The sequence below is a fragment of the Mytilus californianus genome, unplaced genomic scaffold, assembly GCF_021869535.1.
Source record: "Mytilus californianus isolate M0D057914Y unplaced genomic scaffold, xbMytCali1.0.p SCAF_14, whole genome shotgun sequence".
In the NCBI taxonomy this organism is placed as follows: Eukaryota; Metazoa; Mollusca; class Bivalvia; order Mytilida; family Mytilidae; genus Mytilus; species Mytilus californianus.
Window position 1 is genome coordinate 3,913,521 of NW_026262626.1, and position 21,502 is coordinate 3,935,022.

A 21,502-nucleotide genomic window follows, 5' to 3' on the forward strand; every position below is an offset into this window, starting at 1 on the left:
CGGTGGTTGGCTCTGTTTGCTTACTTTAAGTTCTAATAAAAATAAAATCTTAAAATAGTCACGAATAATTTTGTGCATTTAAATAAATTCTAAATTTACATATTTTATAAATTTGACATGAAAACAACTTTCGAGGGCAAACTTGATTATAGCCTAACTTGATCATAATCGTTTCTGCTGTTCATTACTGTTGGAAGTGTTTAATGTATTTATCAACCCCAGGAAGTAAAATGTTTTGCGTATGATGAGAACTTTTGAATATTAACCAATAAAGGAAACATCAAATAAAGCAAAACCTTTGCGTTTCCCTTTATTTAATGAATCAATCGCGTTTGTACTTACATGAGCAACACAACGGGTACCATACGGGGAGCAGGATCGGCTTACGATTCCGGAGCACCTAAGATCACCCCCGGTTTTTGGCGGAGTTCGTGTTTCATAGTCTTAAGTTTTCTATGTTGTATTTAGTGTACTGTTGTTTGTCTTTTCATCATTCTCGTTTTTTGCCATGGCTTTGTCATTTTTCTTTTGACTTATGAGTTCGAATATCCCGTTAGTATCTTTCGTCTCCTTTTTTGCATTAGCCATATTTGAATCAACTTTTCAGAATTTACGGTGTTTAATGGTCTTTTAATCTTATGTAGACGAAACACGCGTCTGGCGTTCCAAATTATAAACATGGTATCTTGGTTTTTTCATCCACTGAGGTTAACTCTACTACCCGATGTTTTCCGCCAATCAATCATTTAGCATTTATATCGATCTTCTGTGTACATTCTAAAGAATTTTCATCTGATAAATTTCGAAAAATTAAAATTTTAAATGTTTGCTTTTTTTTGGTTGGTTTTGTGTATTTCAATAACGTGACATTCATCTATTGGTGAACTCCATTTATCCTTTCTCTGCTGCTTTGTTTTTATATAAAGGTAACTGCAAAAAATGTCCTATTGAGACGTTTTACTTTAATCGTATAATGTCACATTTCTACATTACTTTTTATTATTTCCTTTTCAAATGATTTTGCATTTAAATTAAAAATGTGTTCTTAAATTTTGAAAAGGTATATAAATAGTTTTTACTTTAAATAATTTCCAAAAAATTTGGTTTCAGAAACACTATGGATTTTTCAATGAGTGTAATTTAATCGGCTTTAAAGAAAAAAGTAATAGCAGATGTCTTTTTAAATGACTATTCACGATCCGTTATTATAACATTTATAAAGAATATACGCATAAATTGTGCGTTGCATATTTATTTTCCCTATGATACTAGTATATAACTGTTGAAGCATTGAAATATTTGTCGAGATTAATTATACAGGAAATTTTGAAGACAAAAAGGTAAAACATTAATGGTTAATATTTTCTTTTCTTCTTTTCATTATCCATTACCGATTTGGTGGCTTATGTTTATATTCATATTGAAATTTGTTTAAAGTAAATGAAAAAAGACGTCAAAAACTATTCTCGAATAAGAGAATTGGATGCCTAAGGACGCGTTCCTGTACACTTTGACAATTATTACTAAGTCTAATACAAATAGAAATTAGCTTCTCATGTTATTAAAAGGCATTAAATACGAATTAAACAAAAACAAAACAAACAAAAATTAAATTTGTTTTTTTAATTTTTCAAACATTTATAAAAGTAGAATATAGAAACGATATTTCGCTATTGCAGTCAGTATGCTTCAATTCCGTCAAAATGATATAAAAAACATCGCGGATGTATTATTGACTTGCAAGCCAATAAGTCAACTCGTTTGAGTCCATATGCATGCAGCATTTTGATTTGACCTTTAATGGAAATGGTATGCATGTGTATATCATGTGGTTCACTCATTAAGAATAGTAAACATTGAAAAGTGAAACAAGGGAGCAACTAGGAATTGCCATTTGGTTGACACGGCCGGACCCCAAAAAATCATTCTTATATTGGTATAACGATAATTTACATAATATTTTTAACCAATAAAAGAAAATCAAGCAGACCTAGAAAAATCCGACTGCACGTGCCCGGTTACATGACCGTTGGCAGTCTTCGGGAGTCATCTAGATGGATAATTAGATGACGTCTGGACTTTTGTAATTTGTATAAACGTTTTAGTATATTGTAAATAAGATATAGGAATTTTGGTCAAATCGGTGAACATAAATTTGACAGCTGATGATCCTTTAATGACTTTGTTTCAGTTTTGTAATGCCCTTTAAATGAATAAGTACATTTTAAATTTTGCTGACATAAATGTGTTGTAGTAAGTGTGTCGCAAACACCAGTTATATTTTACTACACATTACTAAACAGGAAAATTAATCTTGATTGAAATAACGGAATGTTACAAGCTTACCCGTTTGATTTGATTTCTACATTTATAAGTGACTATTGGGAGAATAAAACAAGACTTTAATTAAGTGCCAACAGTTGTTAACCCCTGTTGAAAACTCCTAATCAATTATGATATATCTTCAAGCGAGAAAAACCTGACAGAAATTCAAAACAGTGCACGACAGGATATTTTGACAGGGTAAGTGTATTTTCCTAGACCATGTTAGCAACGTAATTCATAGCACAGCTTTGTAAATAGCCTTGCTCAGGATTCTAAGAGTAATTTTTGTATAAGTGGCAAATCTAATTGATTCAAAATGTTTGAGACTTTAGTTGTTTATTTTCATAAAGGTCGTTTTATCTTGTTCGTATGTTTTAACAAACTATTTACAATCGCGGTGCTTTCAAATATTTCCGCAGATTGAAGGAATGATAACATTTTTTCTAATTATTGTTAAATGTTACTCAAAATAAAATACTATTTTACGAATTTCTATAAGCCTTACACAATGTACGACAAGTTGGTCACCTATAATCAAATATATAGCTTTTTATAGATCTTCTGCAATTATTTACACATTGCAGTCACATTTGATAATGAACATTTAAAACTATTTTGTATTTCAAGGAGCATTAGTTTATCGAGATCAAACAAAGCGATTATTTTTGTTTTGTTTTGTTTTTTTTATGTGTTGTTTGTGGTTACGGTGTTATCATTTTGTCCTTTGTTTTTTTTAAAGTAAACCGTAGTAAACTGAACATTAATAACATAGCCCAAGACATGATAAAGAATCAATATTTTGCACATTCAAATACAGAAAATAGATATGTACAAATTTTTGCATAGAACATTTTCTTTTGTTGTGTTCTTTAGATTTTGAAAGGGTGTTAAAATAGTTTTTAAAAAATAACAAGAAAATAAAGTTTCCCTAATTCCACATTATTCCGATCCGACCATGGGTTTTTAAATGATTATAATTGCAACCCGTGTAAACATGTGAAGTACAATAATAGATGTCTATCTAATTGACTATTCACAACCCGTTATTGTTTCGACTACATATATTTATTATGGAATATATACCTATTTTCCTTATAATTTTGTTGAAAAACCATCGAAATTAATAATATTAATATTGGAGGCTAAGGGAGACATCGAATAAAATTTTAAAGAAATATTAATTTCCTTTCTTTTTATATTTATCCCTTAAAATGTTGCGGCTCATTTTTGTATTTATGTTTGGAAAAATACCTTTAGGAACGACACTATCATCAGCAATGGCTTCGGCTGAGTGGAAAAAAGACTGATAGTTTTGTACGTCTGTTTTTTTAAAAGCGTTTCATGTTTGCACTACTTGTCACTGATAAGTTTAAATGGAACGGATAAACAAGACTTTAAATAGTTTTAACTGTAATACATAAAAACCAATAATATAACTCTTTTTGGGAACGATTTTATGACAGCTGTTGTCAATTAGTGCATGAAGGTTAAATATAACGTCTTCATAGTTTTGACATCTGAATGTTCATTCTGGAGCAAGGTCGTTTTAGGTTTTGTCTTTTTGGTTTAAATTAATATTCATTAAGGCAAATATCACACAGCTTTTTAATGTTTACAAGCTTAGGGATTGTTGAATAACTATTGTTTTAAATATACACCTCAGGTATTTCATTGTTTAAAATGCTATCATTGAACTGTATGGTATAAACGTCTACTGTTATCATATAATCGATTCTTTAAAGATAAACTTTGACAAATTTACACATCTCGGTCCATTTGAGCATTTAAATTTTTTGAACCTTAGAGGGGTACAATTGTTTTGTCATGTTTGTATTATTTTTTTTTTTTTTTTTTTTTTTAGGCTTTTTTTATTAATGGTACTTTTTGTTCTTCTTTTTGTTATAAATGTAAACCCTATTTATTTACTAAGCAGAATGCTACTTTCTGTCACATGAAATTGTCACACTTTTTTTAACAAAAATATATATTAAGTAGTCTAAAATCAATTTAAAGAAACAATAACAGAATGAATTGATGAACTCAGTTGCTAATTTTTCTGTCATTGTTTTCAAATGGCAGTCAAACATTTTCCACTATCTTTCTAGATCATTTTCCACTATCTTTCTAAATCAATAGAGTATGTTTCAAAACATACCCTATTGATTTCTTGTATGTATTTGATTCAGAAGGCCAAAATAGACACATTTCAATTACAAACTGTATACAAAAATAAAGAAAATACTTCAATTAGTTAATGTTATGTGATTGACGTCAATGGTAAATACTTTTTGCATATCTATGACGATTTGCAATAATCAAACAATACATAACAACAATTATGCAAAACTGGTCGACTGGAATACAAACCCAGAAATTGAGACGTCCCTTAAAAAACTGCACTATTTTGTTTGAGAGCAGAATATTTGTTTTGTACAACCATTTGCAGACCCCTTAAAACTTCTTATACTCCCAGAGAGTGTATCCCAATACGAGGATATCGATTTAGATCAACATTCCTACCGGACGTCGTTTAATACGTAAATATACAGTATATTCAAATGACATCAATATGTTCACCATATGTCTTATTGTCAAACAAGAGAAGGCACGATGACCGTATTATATAGAGTGTCAACCCTTGAAGTTTACTCGAATATTAAGAAAATGTAGTTTGCGAGTCGAACATCATTTATACACTGATTGATTTTGCTTTTTGCGTGTACAGTAAAGTGATGTCTTTATGGATCTTACTGGAATTGTAAACCTCATTGATAAAATAAATGCAGAAATTTGCAGTTTTACTTTTTAGTTATAGTGAAGCAAAATGGAATGTTTTTCATGTGGTTAAGTGCGGACAAACTTCAAATAAGATTGTCTTTATGAGTAAATCGTACTATTACGAGTGTCTTGTAAAAGAATAAAGAATAAATGAAAACCCAGGTAATCCCACATACAAAAACATATCATTTGACAAGGATGAGATTTTAGCGAATCATAAGTCCTTCATGTCATCAAAGAATATTACATTGAACAGCAAATCTGAGGACTTACCTTGTTTGTTATGGATTCTTAGATTCACAAAAGTCCGTTCAAACAACAGTACATTGCCGGCTCATCTGCATGTTCTACATAGGAATTGTCCATTAGATTGACAAAAATTATGTCCGCAATGAACGAGGGTCTTCAGAAATACTGTGAAACTGTTTACTCGCGTAGTGGTATTAACCATATGTGGATTCAAAAAAACTCTAAAGAACTTCTGCATAATTTTAAATCTCGATCTTTCTCTGAAATTAATTCTATCAAAACTTTTGATTTTTGAACCCTGTATACCACCATTCTCCATGTGAAATTAAAAAATCGTCTAAAAGAAATGATCCGCAATGCTTTTCAATTTAAAAATGGTAGCATACGCTATAAATTTATTACTTTGGGATACCATACGGCACATTGTGTTAATAGTGAACAAAAAGGAAAAACATGCTACACAGAGGAACAAGTGGTCAGTATGTTGGAGTTTCTTAATGACAACATATTTGTTGAATTTGCAGGTAGACTTTTTTTAACAAATTGTCGGTATTCCTATAGGAAGGAACTTTGCGCCTCTCCTTGCGGACCTCTACTTATAAGTCCGAGTTCCCTCAGATATTTGTCAAAAACAAGAAGATAAAAAAACCAGATCATTTAATTATACATTCAGATATAATGACGATATTCTTTCCAATTACAATCCACACTTTTCTGATTGGGTTCCATCAATATATCCCCCAGAACTAATTATTAAAGAAACAACAGACACGGCTTCCTCCGCCTCATTTTTAGACTTATTCCTCGAATTTAACATAAGCGATCATCTCAGTACCAGAATCTATGACAAACGAGAATATTTTAATTTTGAAATTATCAATTTCCCTTACCTAAGTAGCAATATACCAACTTCACCTGCATATGGGATATACATTTCCCAACTCATTCGGTATTCAAGAGCTTGCAGCTGCTACTCAGACTATATAAAACATCACCAGTATCTGAACAGAAAGTTGATGAACCAGGGTTATGTCAGAGAACGTCTCGTCTTTTTTCTAAAAAAAACGTTCATTGGAAGATACCAAGACCTTGTTGATAAATATTCCGTATCAACTTCACAAATGATGCATGATGGTCTTAAAGTATAGATTCTAGGTACTGACGTTGTTTATCTACTTAATTACGTGTTATAGTGTTCTTTTATTTGTCTTTGTAAATTATTAACCTTTACTGTTTAGTCTATATTAGGTAATATCCTTTTGGCGTGGCTCGGTACTTATACATCCCGACATTATGTTATTGTGCTATGGTTATGTTTTGTTTTCCTGTCTTTCATTTTTGCTTTGTCTTTACATTCATAAAAAAAAGCGTAAGAGCGTTCCAAGCATTTCTTTAACAAAGAAGGAGACGAAACAACTTTCAATCAAAGATCACAGATGTCAACACTCAGTTCCCAATATGACCTACATCGATTAGCAAACCCCATATCGTAGAGTAAGACATAAAAGTTCCGGGACGACAATACATGAAAGAAATCAAAAGATATTACCTTCAAGGCCAGTAGTCGGTTTCTTAAAAAAAACTTACGACTAGATTGAAAAGAGAGTACTAGTATACATGAAAAACATTTCATAATTTGTCTTTCAAATGACATGACTAGAAGCTCTAATAATGCAATACAGATAGAGACTCTCTTACTATAATTATCGTAATCATATATCTTTATCGTGCTGAATTTGTTCAAGTTTGCTTATTAATGACACAATTCAAAATTTGTTTTTTACATTCTAACAGATGATTCATAATCTTTGTTGATTAAATATTTTTATTGATTTTTTTTAATTTACAATAAGGAAATTAAACACGGACGATATTTTCATAAATTTTATTCGCTTTTTAAATTTATTCATATTTCAACACATGTCAGGTGGCTTTCAGTTTCAGATCATAAATTATGTAACCTTTATACTCCTTTAAGTCTGAGGGGATGTCTGGATTTTTTATTAAGAGAAAACTTAACATGTATTGAAGGTGAATGAAAATAAATAAAATTTAAAAATAAAAACAAGATATCCGCTTTTCAGGGAAGGATTGTACATTTAAACGGGAAAAGAATACTATAACTCTTTATCACATTTCATAAATGATGATATATTGAAAATATATTTTTCGGGAAAACCGTTATTTTGTATTTGTATGAACTATGATATCAGCAAAATAGATGGATAACAATGGTATCGGTATGGTATGATGACAAGTTGGCTTAAAAAAGAGGATCAATTCAATATTTAGCACGACATTTTAACGAATTTGTTGATTGCAATTAGATAAATTGATTGATTCATTGATGTTTGCTTTTCACAGAACACAAAAAGGGTGCATCGAGATTTTTGTTATAAAACATCACCCATGTTAATTTGCATTCTTTGGAGTAGTCGGTAAAATATTGTTCACTGCTTAGGAAATCTGGAAATTGACCATGAGGGTCGGTTGAAAACAAAACTTTACGACAAAAGAGATGATTTCAGCTTCCCAATTGTGAACTTTCCATTTCTATGTAGCAACATTCCAGCAGCGCCTGCATACGTAGTATATATCTCCTAATTGATACGATATTCTAGGGCTTGTTTTTTCTATTTTGATTTCCTTGATAGAGGGTTGCTGCTCACAAGGAAGCTATTAAACCAAGAGTTCAAAGTAGTGAAGTTAACATCATCCCTTCGTTAATTTTACGGACGCCATCACGAGTTGGTTGACCGTTATTGAATATCCGTTTCACAGATGATAGCGGAGATGTTCCAAATGTCGTAACTACAATCCCGTCCCCTTTTCCCCGAATGTGACCTACCGAATAAGACTTATTACCGGGTTTGTACTAACATAAGCAACACGACGGGTGCCACATGTGGAGAAGGATCTACTTACCCTTCCTGAGCATTTGAGATCACCCCCGGTTTTTGGTGGGGTCCGTGTTGCTCAGTCTTTAGTTGTTTTCTATGTTGTGTTAATGTATTGTTATTTGTCTATTGGTCTTTTTTTAGCCATGGCGTTGTCAGTTTATTTTCGACTTATGAGATTGAATGTCCCTTTGGTATATCTTTTGCCTCTTTTTTTATTCAACGTTGTTCAGCTAAGATTCAAACAACGCAGTACTCGTGCTTAATATAGACATATAAACATTACATGTAAGTAAAGATAGTCATAACAGATTTAGAAATAAGCATTGAAGATCAATTTTCGCCATTTCGTCTGAATGTTTTTGTTTCGTTTTATTTCTTTTAAAGTTAGGTAAACTTCACTTGATTAAAAAATATTGATATTTAGAGATCAATCTTTTTTCAATTTTGCATTTTTAGAAACAAGAATAACGGTCATTGCAAGGATGTCAAAAGCGCAACAGAACGTGTATGTTAATAATATCTTCGATGCAGGGAAAACAGACCCGGACAATACTTTGGAATATGAAGAATGTTTTGCATCTGTTGACAAATCCATTTATGATGAACTATCTTCGACGCAAGAGAAAGGAACCCCAAGTAATGATTCCGTCAAAATGAACTCAATGCCCAGTGTTCAGTCTAAACAATCAGACAATACAATTGATCAAAAGAAACTAGCTCTACTCAGGCCAATGTTTCTTATACTTTTTTGCATCCTGATTACAGCCTTAGTTACAGCTATCGCCACTTTTTTTGCAACAAAAAATAATCTCTCAGAAAAGAAGACCATACGTAAGTATATAATATAAATATATTTTTATATCTACGTAAGGTGTAGAAAACCTTGTGTTTCGAATAATTCATTATTTTATAAATAGCAAATTTACAGAAAACCAACGCATCATATATTTATACGTAAGATCAACACAGAATTGCTGACTACTGGGATGGTCATAAAATAGAAAAAAAATATCCTGATCAAAGAAACGCAAAACGGTTTTGAGAACAAGTGTGTTGAATTGATTTCTGCTAATTATGCATCATCGAACATAAATCAGAATAACTTTATAGATTAAACATCAGGTTCCTAAAATACAATGTGAGAATACTAGCGAGTTGCAAAATTGAAACTATCAACCCATTTTGTGGATTTTTTATTAAGAAATCTTGTATTAAACAATTACAAAAATCGTTCAACATCAATAGGAATCTCAGGTTCCAATTCTCTTTGTCAAATTTTACCTTAGATGAATTCGGCAATTCTGTTTAGGTCTTTTTAATGTTGCATCGTATTTACGCATTCTTGGCTTTTAAATGTTTAGGTTTGAGCGTTCCCGATGAAGGTAAATCTAAAAAGTGCTTCGGACGCATGAAATGAAAAAGGGTTTATTTCATTTACCTGCACTGGGTCCTCTACTGGTGGACTGTTGATCCCCGAAGAAATCATCAGTCAGTGTTTAGTTAATGACATGATTTATATCATGTACTAATTTAATATTTTCCATTCATAAAATTAAGAAATTAATCAGAATTAACGGTTTATATTCCCTTAGGCAAAGTTGAGTTAAATCCAGAAAAGCGCTTCCAACGCAGGAAATTTATAATGTGTTGTTTTCATTTGTGACCAATTGGAATTTGGCTATTCTATTAGGGTAATTTTTATTTGTCCTAAGTTGCAAAGTATTGACGCATCCTTGGCTTTCAAATCTTTAAGTTTAAGCGTTTTTGGTAAAAGTAAATTAAGGCGACAGTAGTTTACCGATGTTCAAATCACGTATACTAAGTAGATTAGGAAGAGACTAATTGATTTAAAAAACAAAAAACTAAGGGAATTATATTGACTCCAAATAGAGTGAGACTCGGTGTGTCGAATAGGCGACCATCTCATGGCAACCGTATCAGACTAACATAATTTATAAAGTGTTTATTTCATTTCCAAAAATATCAAATTTTTTTATCAATTTTACCAATCTTCTTTTTTAATACAGATGCAACAGAATGCAGTAAAACTTGTGACAACGATACAGAACGCAGAGTTCAACAACAAATCAGTCATTCTTGTTCTAGAGAGTTCTGTCCTGGTATGTTTTTATCACTGACATGAAAGTAGTACCCATATTCACCTATGCGAGAAGCCTTATCCAACCTACTGATAAGTTGTCGAAATGTTTTGCGCTGTCAGACGTTATTTTTTGCGAACATCCATCTAGCTCCTTGAATAAAACATACACTAGACCTTTCGTAAAACTCACCTTCAAAACAAAATTGAAATTCTTGAACACATCAAGGACTATTTGAACTTCAATGTTACACGTTGAACGACAAACGGTCAACCGCAAATTGTTGTTGTCGTATCTTTTAATCTGCATTTTTTATGTTAATTTCTGAATAAAATCTTATTATGTTTGTTATCAATATAAACCATACTTTAACATATTTTTATTTTTTAATCCAAAAAACATTCAATTTAGAGAAAATGAAGAAAAAAAAAGTCTTCACTCTGAAGCCTGTGTACATTGATCGAAATACCTGTTTGCAATAAATTTGTTACATATATAGTGGGTTTCATATCGTCTGCGACGGAAGAGGTGCTATTTCCGGCGTTGACGGTACTAACAATTGTTCAAACTTTGATTTAACAGTTTACGTTAATATGGAACTAATATCATGTTGGTGCAACAATTTCAAAACACAAAGAAATAACCTTGACATGGAAGATAAAAACTATATATCTCAGGTATGCCGGGATAGTTTATTATTCTAATAAAAAAAAAATACTCCACGAAACTCTTGTGCTTTCTTATAAAAGTCTTTTTGCTTATTTCCGATTTGATTTTGTAATTACATAATTTTAACACGGGTTGTTTCCTTTGCCTACTGAACACTGGTTCTAAATCGGACAAAGAAGGCTACTGCCCATGCATAATAAGTAATATATTTGCGTTTTAAATTTTGTTTTTAATAAAAACAATACTATTGTTATCAAAAGTCGTTAGCGTAATAAAAGATTAAACGTGATCAAATAATTTTAAAAACATAAAGATTACAACCATAACGCACAGATAAAGGGTTAAGTATGAAAAGCCTAAATGTTGCGCCTGAAATGGCAAAGAAGTAAACTTATTCAGTCCTTTCAAAATTAATAAACTTTAACAGCTTCAAATTCTGTATTAATTTCACCTTAATAAGTTCGTTTTAATGCAGATTCAATCAATTTCGGAGCAGTTTGTGTGTTTTTGTGTTCGTATTGATATACAAAAATAGAAAAATATAATCCGAAATTTCTGAAGGATTAACAATACTTTCCTTGCTTGTTTGGTAGTCTTTTAGTCCTATTTGTTAAACATGTTAAATCATATCAAAATTGGATAACAGAGTCAAAGAAATTCCTAGCGCTATTATTGATATTTAAAAGACATACCCATGAACGGTTGATAAATCATTAGTTTATGAATCAAGAGACAATTATTAAAGTAGAAATATCGAAATTGCACATTTTTTTTTAATTGAGCGAAACCAGATGAAAGTTGGAAGTGTAAATCATCTCATTTTATCGAGCTATCGCGATCATTACGTGACTTTCATGATTCAGAGACTCTTTTCACAAAACATCTTACGATGAAAATTGATCGTAAGTTAAAGTGAAATGTTTTTGACTTAAGTGTAGTTTTACTCGTAAGATTTTTTTGTTAAAATTGTTGCAGTTGATTATCAATAATATCCGATCGTTTTATCAATGAAAATGAACAGGGTACATAGATCGTAACTTTTTTTTGATACATTATGTATTTATCCACCTAACTCCACATTGTAGAGATCTTTCTTTTTGTTTATTCCTGTGACTTAAATCTTCACAGAATTTTGCATTGAGCTAGCAAAGATTCTATCAATGGGAGTTTTACGGACGCCCCTAGTGCAATCTTGATTTTTTCAAATCAAAATAAATAGAAATAGCACTAAGCATAGCTGCAAATCCTTTAGGTGTACTTATAAGTTTCATTAATGACGACATTTTGGTCCATTTGGTCCATTTGTAGAAAATTCAAGGCATCTGGTCTTGTCCGATGTAAAGAGCTCTCGAGACAAAATGGACTCACAGATCCTTTCTTATCTTTTAGTTTTCAGACTTCACTGCAAAACTACTCACGCAATGTTACTTAAAAGAACAACTGTAATTATCCCTTGTCATCAAGTTTTAAAATACGACTGTCCTCAAATACTAACGAATATCATATACTAATTTCTTAGTAGTCATATTCTTTTGGTATTTAGTAGGGGAAATATATAACCATATCTATGGTACAGTGAACATTACTGAAAAGGCAGTTAAATTACATTTCAGTTACTCTTACAGATGAATAGTCGAATGAATCCCGTCCCTAAAAATGCTATTAAAGAAATGTTTACAAAATTAGGGTCCAGGACGTTGTTTCAACCTTCCTGTTGTAATGTTCCAACTTCAAGATGATTAACTAAGCTATTCAGGACAATTCAAATGTAGAACATACAATTAACATTGATTCAATTATATTTCAGGTAATGGTGTGCATTTAGGCGTGCGCTTCAGTCGAACAGAATTATACTCTTCATACTATATGTCAGATGATAATACAACTTTAAGTAATGTTAATACAGATGAAACGTCTAAGAGTGCCTCGGCCCGATTATTGACTTACAGAGGAACGATTTCTGATGTATGTGTAGGCGACGATGATTTGATTTATTATGAAATAAACTATACATATTCAATACGCACTGACTTGACCAATTATTTCGATAAAGAGGATATATTGGAAGTTGGCATTGCTGGACGTTCTAATGTAGATAAATATACAAATGCTGGCGCTGCAGCAAGTGGATGGTCTTTCAACATGTATTATACAAGTTTTTATTTTAATTGGTTTAGTAGGCATAATGTATACATAAATGCTAGACATAACGGGCGTAGCCATACAAGTAAAAGCCTTTTAACAGCTTATATAGGTGAAGAATTACACGGCCAACTAAAAATTTTCATTAACACACGCAGAAATGAGTTTACTGTTATGCACAATGATTTGAAAGTTTATGTTTTTGACGAAGTAAAATCAAACGAAACCCTTTGTCCGGTGTTTGGAGTGTACAATCCTCAATATGTAAACGTTCAACTAAAGATACTAAATTCTTTAAATTTTTCTATGTATCCCTGGTGATTACGAGTATAATCTTTTTAATTTTGTCATCATCAAATAGTGGCCTTGTCCGCGACGATATCGTCAGATTTTAAAAATAAAACAAAAACAAACAAAAAAATAAGGAGACCTTAATCAAGCTATCATTGTATTGTAAATGATTTTCATATTTTCATATGCAATGAACTAAAGAAGAAGTAAAACATGGAGACAATCTGAGTCCTTAATTATTTGAACGTTTCATAAATGACCTCCATTATTGTCTTAAATGTTTGCCCGATCAAGTCGTTGTTAATATACGACCAATCCATTGTTTATTATATGCTAACGGTATTGTCATTTTTTTTCAACCTCAGCAAAAGTACTTAAGAGTAAACTTGATGGACTAAGTACTGTCACTGAATTCAAATTGAAAAAAAAACCAGCCTTCATGTATTTGATCATACAATAAGGCCTATTATTTTGTATAGTTTAGAATTTTGGGATATTTTAACCCTTTCAAAAAAAAAATTAGAATCTCAGACTACAACTGTAGATCAGGTTTATCCTAAGCTTCTTTCAGAAAGACTACATATTAAATGTTGTAAACTTTTACTTGGTGTAAGCAAAAGGGCAACAAATTTTGTCATTCTTTCTGAACTAAGGAGATTCCCACTACATTTTGACATGGCATGGATCCGTAAACTTCTTTCTAAATAACATAAAAGGTTTCTAAAGTTTCGCTTCTTCGAGCAATTATAGCTTGGATTTTTCATACTAAACATATATGTACGAGTTCTATAAGGATTAGTGGAGACTCCAAATGCACAATTGTGCTGATGATAAGCTCTGTAGCTACAGCACTTTCAAGAAAAAAATTGTTCTTTCAAAGATATCCCCCTTTTTTTTTTACAATACCCTGAGCGGAGGGGAAATTCCTCTAGTTTGCATATTTTGTCTCATAGACTTATAATTGAGTAAGGTCGTTATCAGGGTATTTCTCGACAAAAATGGTGCACCTCAAATGAAATTGATGATTAATTTTTTTTTTATTTTCATGCACCTCAGAAACTGTATGTACTACAAGATTTACCCACACTGTCCCAATTTTAAAAACTAGATTGCTAGCCAGAAACTGATCTGGTTAATGATTCTAAATATCTGTTCGTGATTTGATTGATGAAAGCAAAATAATTATGTAGCTTCTGTGCAATAATATCAATATGAACCTCTGTATGTATTTTATCATTACCAGTCAGAACTATTCCCATATATATATATATTTGTTTTATATTTGGTACGCTTAGGCATGTCATTTAGCATCGTCTCTTGGTGCCTTCTGCAGTCAGGCTAACTTACAATATGTATCAACCCCTCTGCATCAGGAACGAGGATAACACCCCAATTTTGTGCATTTTCCCATAACATTTTAACCAATTATTTATACTATTACCTAACTACATGAATAAATACCATGTGGGTCTATCTCACACCTGGCCATGCAACACCTTTCCATGGTTGCTTTTGCTGTTAAGTTACATATCCACTGTATTGCCAGTTTATTAAAAGCACTTTTTTATGTTGGTTGTGCCTGAGAATGAGGTATTATACTTTCAAATCCCTATATATTTAGTGTATAGATGTTCAAACTGTGTTTCTTTGTATATATACTTAATTATTGTGTTTTGGTTCTCTACAATAATGTCTTATGTTGTAATAGTATGCTCTTTGTGATCCTATTGGATGGAAACAAAACATCTTCTTATATAATGTTATGAATGAAAATTGAATTAAAGCTCTTTATCGACTTTTGGGTTTCGTTTCAGAATAAGAATCATGATTCTAAGACAAATCCAATTATTACTGAAGCTTGCTTTCGTAGAATTTTTTTTGTTTCTGTACTCAATTCAGAATTTTGCTGAAGGAAGCTTACACTTATGACATGTATGAGTTTGGAAATTTTTCAGATGTATTCTCCAATTTTTAAAGGGTTTTAGTTGTCATCTTTCATTGCTCAATATATGCAATCTTTTTTCAATGAAATATTTTCTCAATAAAAGTATTAATTGTGATTAAAAAAATGTTGAGTTTTCCGTTTGTTCATTTTTTTTTTTTAAACTGTTCGATTTCCGTGTTTATCCCCCTAATATCAGAATAATAGTTGCACAATAACGCAAGTTTGATAGGATATGGGACTGATCGAAGCAATACATGAGGACCGATAAATATTTACAGTATACACAATAAAGGTTGTTATAGTGAATCCAAAACACTTTCTAACAGCAATATCCTTTTGACAGTTTATCATGCAGACAATTGTGTTTCTTTTAGATTTTATTTGTTATCAATTGCGTATTATTTATTTCTTTAACAGATCGATTGATAGTACATTCAAACTCACGATGAATAATCTTAGAATTACTTACAGTGGCTAGTATCTATTTTAAAACTTAAATCTAGTGTTTGTTTTATATTGTTTATATTTATGATGATACCTCATGTATATGTATTCCATTTAGTCAGTTTATTTTAAAATTAGTGATGTGATAAGAGTATTCATAAAAAATATGTAATTGAATAAACTACAGACTGACAAACAATAATTTGTCAAGGAAATTTGATGGTATTCTGTTATTTTGATTTGAAGATATAGTTATGTCGAGACTTTCAAAATTATATTTTGTTTCGCAATACAATCTTTCATCTATAACTGTGCATGCTTTTTAAGACAACATAGAAAATTTCATGGTAATCTGTAATTTTGATTTGTAGATATAGCAATGTCGAGACTTTAAAATAATATTTTGTTTCGCAATACAATGTTGCATCTTTGACTGCGCATGTTTTTTAAGACAACATAGAAAACAAAATAAAAACTGATAATGTCATTGTTAAAGAGGTTTCAGACCACCAATTCACCCACTCTTATTTAGAACATATGTAAAAGTAGCCCTTCCCTGACAAAAAATAGTGCTTTTGGTGTCATTATTTACTGAAACTAACCAACAAATTTGCAGAAACGAAACTTTTGTGAAAAAAAAATACAGTCAGACCATTTTGAGCCAAATTTACTTGTCCATGAGTTTACATTTACAATTGAGGAGTAATGCGTTCCATATTGAGGAGTAATGCGTTCCATAGTATACTTATTTAAGATTTCCAGAAAACCAGGGGTATTTTTAGTAGTAGTTGCTTCCGAACAGTCATGCTTCATAACAAGACTTGAAACATTTGTTGAAAATTGGCATGTAGAAAGGTGATAAATGTACAGTTCAGGATATACCTGGTTTCTATGAAGTTAAAATTAAGGTAAAATATTTAGAAAGCTGTGAAAACTGAAACATTTGGTTGAAAATATAGGGATTTTGAATAGGTGGTCTGACACCTAGAATCACAACGTAATTATAAGTTGCAAATGCTTCTTTTGGGGCGCACAATTTAAGTTGAAGCGCTTTCGTACTTTATTAAAAAATGTGCTTTGGTCGTCGCTTTTAAACCCAAATAAGTTTCAAAAAGAAGCTTTCGTTTCATAAAATGATAACGCTTAAATAACTAGGTATTTGTTTCAGAATTGTTGATCGTTTTAATAAGTTGCAACAATTTTTTGAATGAATCTTGAAAGTGTTTTGATAGCAGAGCTGATATATTGCACGCTTACTTTCTCTTTTACTTCTGTTTCCCAATGTGTAAAACGGGTTTGAATTTTTATAATTGTTGGGAAAAAATCTACATTCGCAATATTTATGTATTAACAACATTCATGTGTAACAAACTATGTTTTGAAGCTAATAGTATAAGTTAATGTTCCGTATGTTATTTAAACATTATATGTGAACAAAATTTAAATTTATATATTTTCGATAGTATGTAATGTGTTGCGTTATAGTTTACTTCTTGTTGAAATATTGTCGTATTTAATAGTGATGTTTCTTCTAATTGACTTGGATGATATTTTACTTGTTGTAAATATAAAAATAAGAAGATGAGACAACTCTCCACAACAGACAATCATAATGAACGAAAAAAAAAATATGATATAAAGCAACAAATGACAACCACTGAATTATAGGCTACTGACTTGGGACAGGCACATACAGAATGTGGCGGGGTTACACATGTTAGCGGGCGCCCCCCTTTCCCCCTAACCTGGGACAGTGGTATAACAGTACAACAAATGAATAGACTATAAAAATCATCTGAAAAGGGCTTAACTCATCAAATCGATACAAAGCACAACAACACAGCGTTGACGTGGCAGGGTACTTATAAATCCCAATGACAAAGAGACATTAAGTACAGATCTGGGAGTACTATCAGTTACTGGCAGCCAGTCATGCATCTAAGACTTAAATATCAATTAATACACATCCAGCATCAAAGGATTTAGTGTAAAGACGTCATAAACAGTCAGAGAAAAACATGATCTTGTGTAATGCCAAGATACAGGTATCGACAGATTGTAGAGCCATGAATGTGCGTATGTATATAAAGATAATATTTAGTTTGATTTTAGTTTACTGATAACACAATCAATATTAATACCAATAAAAACAATATTCAAAGATCTAGTTATAGTGTTGAATTGGTAACCTTTTAGAATAAGTTTATTTGAAGGATCGATAATTTTACCCAGATCGTATCTAAATTTTCAGGCTCGGTAAGTAAGGTACAAACAAAATTCCAAACCAAATCTTTATATCTATGAATGAGTTTAGTAAAGGTTTTAAGTAATTTGTGGTAACGACATCCCTGAATTAATAATTTACCAGTAATACATAGATTACGTTCATTGAAATCACAACAGACATGGGTATAGCGAGCGATTTGTGAAATATAATCACCGTACGATGTGCCAAAAAAGGAAAATTAACAATAGGGAACGAAAAATCGTCCCTTTTGTCGTAAATTTAAGTGTAGAGTTTCACGTGTAAAACTGAAATATCTAATCTAGGAAAGAACAGTTATTTATATTTGATTTATTTAAAGTAAGTTCCTTTGGGTAAATTTCGGCAGTATATTTAGAAAAATCTTTATTATTTAACGAAAAAATATCATCATGATAGCGTTAAGTGTGCTAGAACCATTAATAAAATTGAGAATGGAAATGGGGAATGTGTCAAAGAGACAACAACCCTACCATAGAGCAGACAACAGCCGAAGGCCACCAGTGGGTCTTCAATGCAGTTTATTTTCAATAGATAATTCTAGAAAAACACGGATTACAACTCAGTGATCAACAGTCATACATGTATCAGAGTATCATAAGGTGTAAGCTATTTAAAAGGAGTTGGATGGGTATTATATATAGATACGACAATTATCCAACGGTGTAAATATTAAACCGAGAGTGATCCAGAAACTAACATACTAGATGGATATATTTCTTCACTCTCCGCTATAAAGATGATGTTCTCTCACTAAATAATTTAAAATTTGGTGACTATGTTGAACGCATCTATCCCATCGAACTTGAGATAAAGGATACAAAAGATACAGTTAAGTCTGCCTCATATCTTGACTTACATCACGATATCTTGACTTACATCACGAAATTGACAATGAGGGTCGGTTGAAAACAAAACTTTACGACAAAAGAGACGAGTTTATCTTCCCAATTGTGAACTTTCCATTTTTATATAGCGAAATTCATCAGCGCGTGCATACGGAGTACATATCTTTCAGTTGATACGATATTCCAGGGCTTGTATTTCCTATCATGATTTCATTGAGAGAGTAATTCTGCTCACAAGGAGGCTATTAAACCAAGAGTTCCAAGTGGTGAAGTTAAATCACCCCTTCTTAAATCTTACGGACGCCATTATGAGTTGGTTGACCATTACGGAATATTTGTTTCACAGATGACAACGGATATGTTCCAATTGTCGTAACTACAATCACGTCCCTTTTTTCCCGAATGTGAACTAAGACTTATCACTGGGTTTGTACTTACATGAGCAACACGACGGATGCAACATGTGGAGCAGGAACTGCTTACCTTTCCGAAGCACCTGAGATCACCCCCAGTTTTTGGTGGGTTTCGTGTTACTCAGTCTTTATTTTTCTAGGTTGTGTTTTGTGTACTTTTTTTTTTTGTCTGTTTGTCTTTTTCTTTTTTATCCAGTTTTTTTTCGACTTAGGAGTTTGAATTCTCTTTGGTATCTTTAGCATCTTTTTTTTTCTTAGACCGACAACAATATCATTTAGAAAGTAAAAAAAGTAAAAAAAAACTTGAGTTCAAAAGCAAGAGGTAGTATTAGTAATACCAATGAAAATATCAAGAATATCGCTCTATTGATTACTGTCATCGTATTCACTTTTGTTACTCTCGAGTCCAGTGTGAAGTTACTAGTTCAATGTATATATTCCGCAGTTGGAATAATAATAATAAGTCCAATAACATTTTGTTAATTATTATAATAATGCCTTTAAAAAATATAATAATGCCTTTAAAAAAATATAATAATGCTTATAATTATTTTCTAGTAATTAGATTAATAAAAATATAAACAATTTAAAGACAACAAATGAAAAACATTTTATTATGATTTAAGCGGTAGGAGTTTATCCGATAATACCTCCTCCTGGTGCTGGGAATCTGTAAAAGGAAAAACAAATATGTACATAACTACCCTTCCGGAACACCTGAGATCCACCCGGTTTTGGTGGGTTCATGTTCCTCAGTCTTTTGTTTTCTAAGTTGTGTTTTCTATACTGGTATTTGTCTTTTCGTCGTTTTTCGCTTTTTGCCATGGCGTTGTCAGTTTGATTTCGACTATAAGTTTGACAAATCCTTTGGTATCTTTCTCCTCTCTTTGAGCATTTTTCGTGTAAGGTCGAATGTTTGTGAAAAAGTTATATTTAATTTTCGTCTTTATCTCTCCATTACTGAAGGGAAGCTTTGGTTATCCGAAGAGTTAACAATTAACCAATGAATATTATCATAATATCTTAAGATTATGTAATAATAAAAAAAAAATAGTATTAGTTTAATGATTATAAAATATGTATATATATTGATTGTACATTTAAACTTTTACGAAACAGCACAAATATAAACATAACATATAAGTAAGTTCAATGTAATGTGCCACACTTACATAGTTCAAAGGGGAATTGCATGCATCTTTCATATAAATACAGAACTGTAAAAGTTTCCAATGTTGCATCCAAAAGTGTTAAAAAGAGGATTTGAGATACATATTTACCAACATAAATATGTCCTAAGTTGGGACCTCCGTAAGACACCTACACTGGTGTCCTATACTTAGGACAATTTCTAGGAAAAGTCCTAAATTGCAACACGTTTGATGAACCCACTTAGGACAAAAAATATGCCCTTAAATATTCATAAGGACAGGTCCTACTCCTGAGACTGCTTCGATTAACACAGCTAGGAACACCAAAATGTGAAGATTGAGCAGTACTAACTTCACAAACAAACAAACGGTGATCTTAGGTTTTAATGTATGGTACATATTACGTATCAATTTTCTACAGTACGCTATACATACTCCATTTCACAGATAAAGTGCGATTCGTCCAAACAGTTGTCATCGTTCCATTTTCCCACCTTGCCTGTCCATTGGACTATTTCGAGACAGTTTTCACCATCAGGGTTTTTTAGTATTGAATTCTCTGGTGAATTTTCATTAACATTACTGTAGGTTAGGGGTTTTCCACTCACTGCCAAGACCCATACACCCTCAATTACCTCATCTGTTCCGCCTATCCAAAAATCTGCTGTAAAAAATACGGATATATCATGTTAGTTTTTATATGGTTTTATTTTCATTATAAATTAGTTTTAAGAAAATAAATATTTGATTGAAAATAAATTCTTTCTTAAAATGCCAAATACATATTTACTGTACGAAATGCAGAGATTGATTGATTGATTTGGTTTTAACGCTACTTTCAGCACTATTGTACTATTTCGTGGCGGTCAGTTGTTATTGTTGGAAGATGCCGGAGTGGCCGGAGAGAACCATCGACCTTCGGTAGGAAAACTTACAATCCTAGTCAATTAAGATTGGAGTCGTGCTTACCTGCCACGTGCGAGAT

General features: G+C 31.7%; 1 protein-coding gene across 1 annotated transcript; it reads left to right on the forward strand.

Annotated features, from left to right (window-relative positions):
• Positions 1-2,461: 2,461 nt before the first annotated feature.
• LOC127724042 (uncharacterized) lies at positions 2,462-17,307 on the forward strand. The gene is made up of 4 exons (XM_052230812.1): positions 2,462-2,523; positions 8,709-9,083; positions 10,280-10,372; positions 12,828-17,307. Exons 2-4 carry the CDS (start codon positions 8,735-8,737, stop codon positions 13,481-13,483), a joined length of 1,098 nt encoding a protein of 365 aa, XP_052086772.1. The 5' UTR covers positions 2,462-2,523; positions 8,709-8,734; the 3' UTR covers positions 13,484-17,307.
• The last annotated feature ends 4,195 nt before the right edge of the window (positions 17,308-21,502 follow it).

Excerpts from the sequence above, each read along its gene's own strand:
- LOC127724042 (XM_052230812.1), top strand. The coding sequence starts at position 8,735 with ATGTCAAAAGCGCAACAGAACGTGTATGTTAATAATATCTTCGATGCA. Across the intron at positions 9,084-10,279 it reads CTCAGAAAAGAAGACCATAC|ATGCAACAGAATGCAGTAAA; the intron begins GTAAGTATATAA and ends TTTTTAATACAG. Across the intron at positions 10,373-12,827 it reads TTCTAGAGAGTTCTGTCCTG|GTAATGGTGTGCATTTAGGC; the intron begins GTATGTTTTTAT and ends ATTATATTTCAG.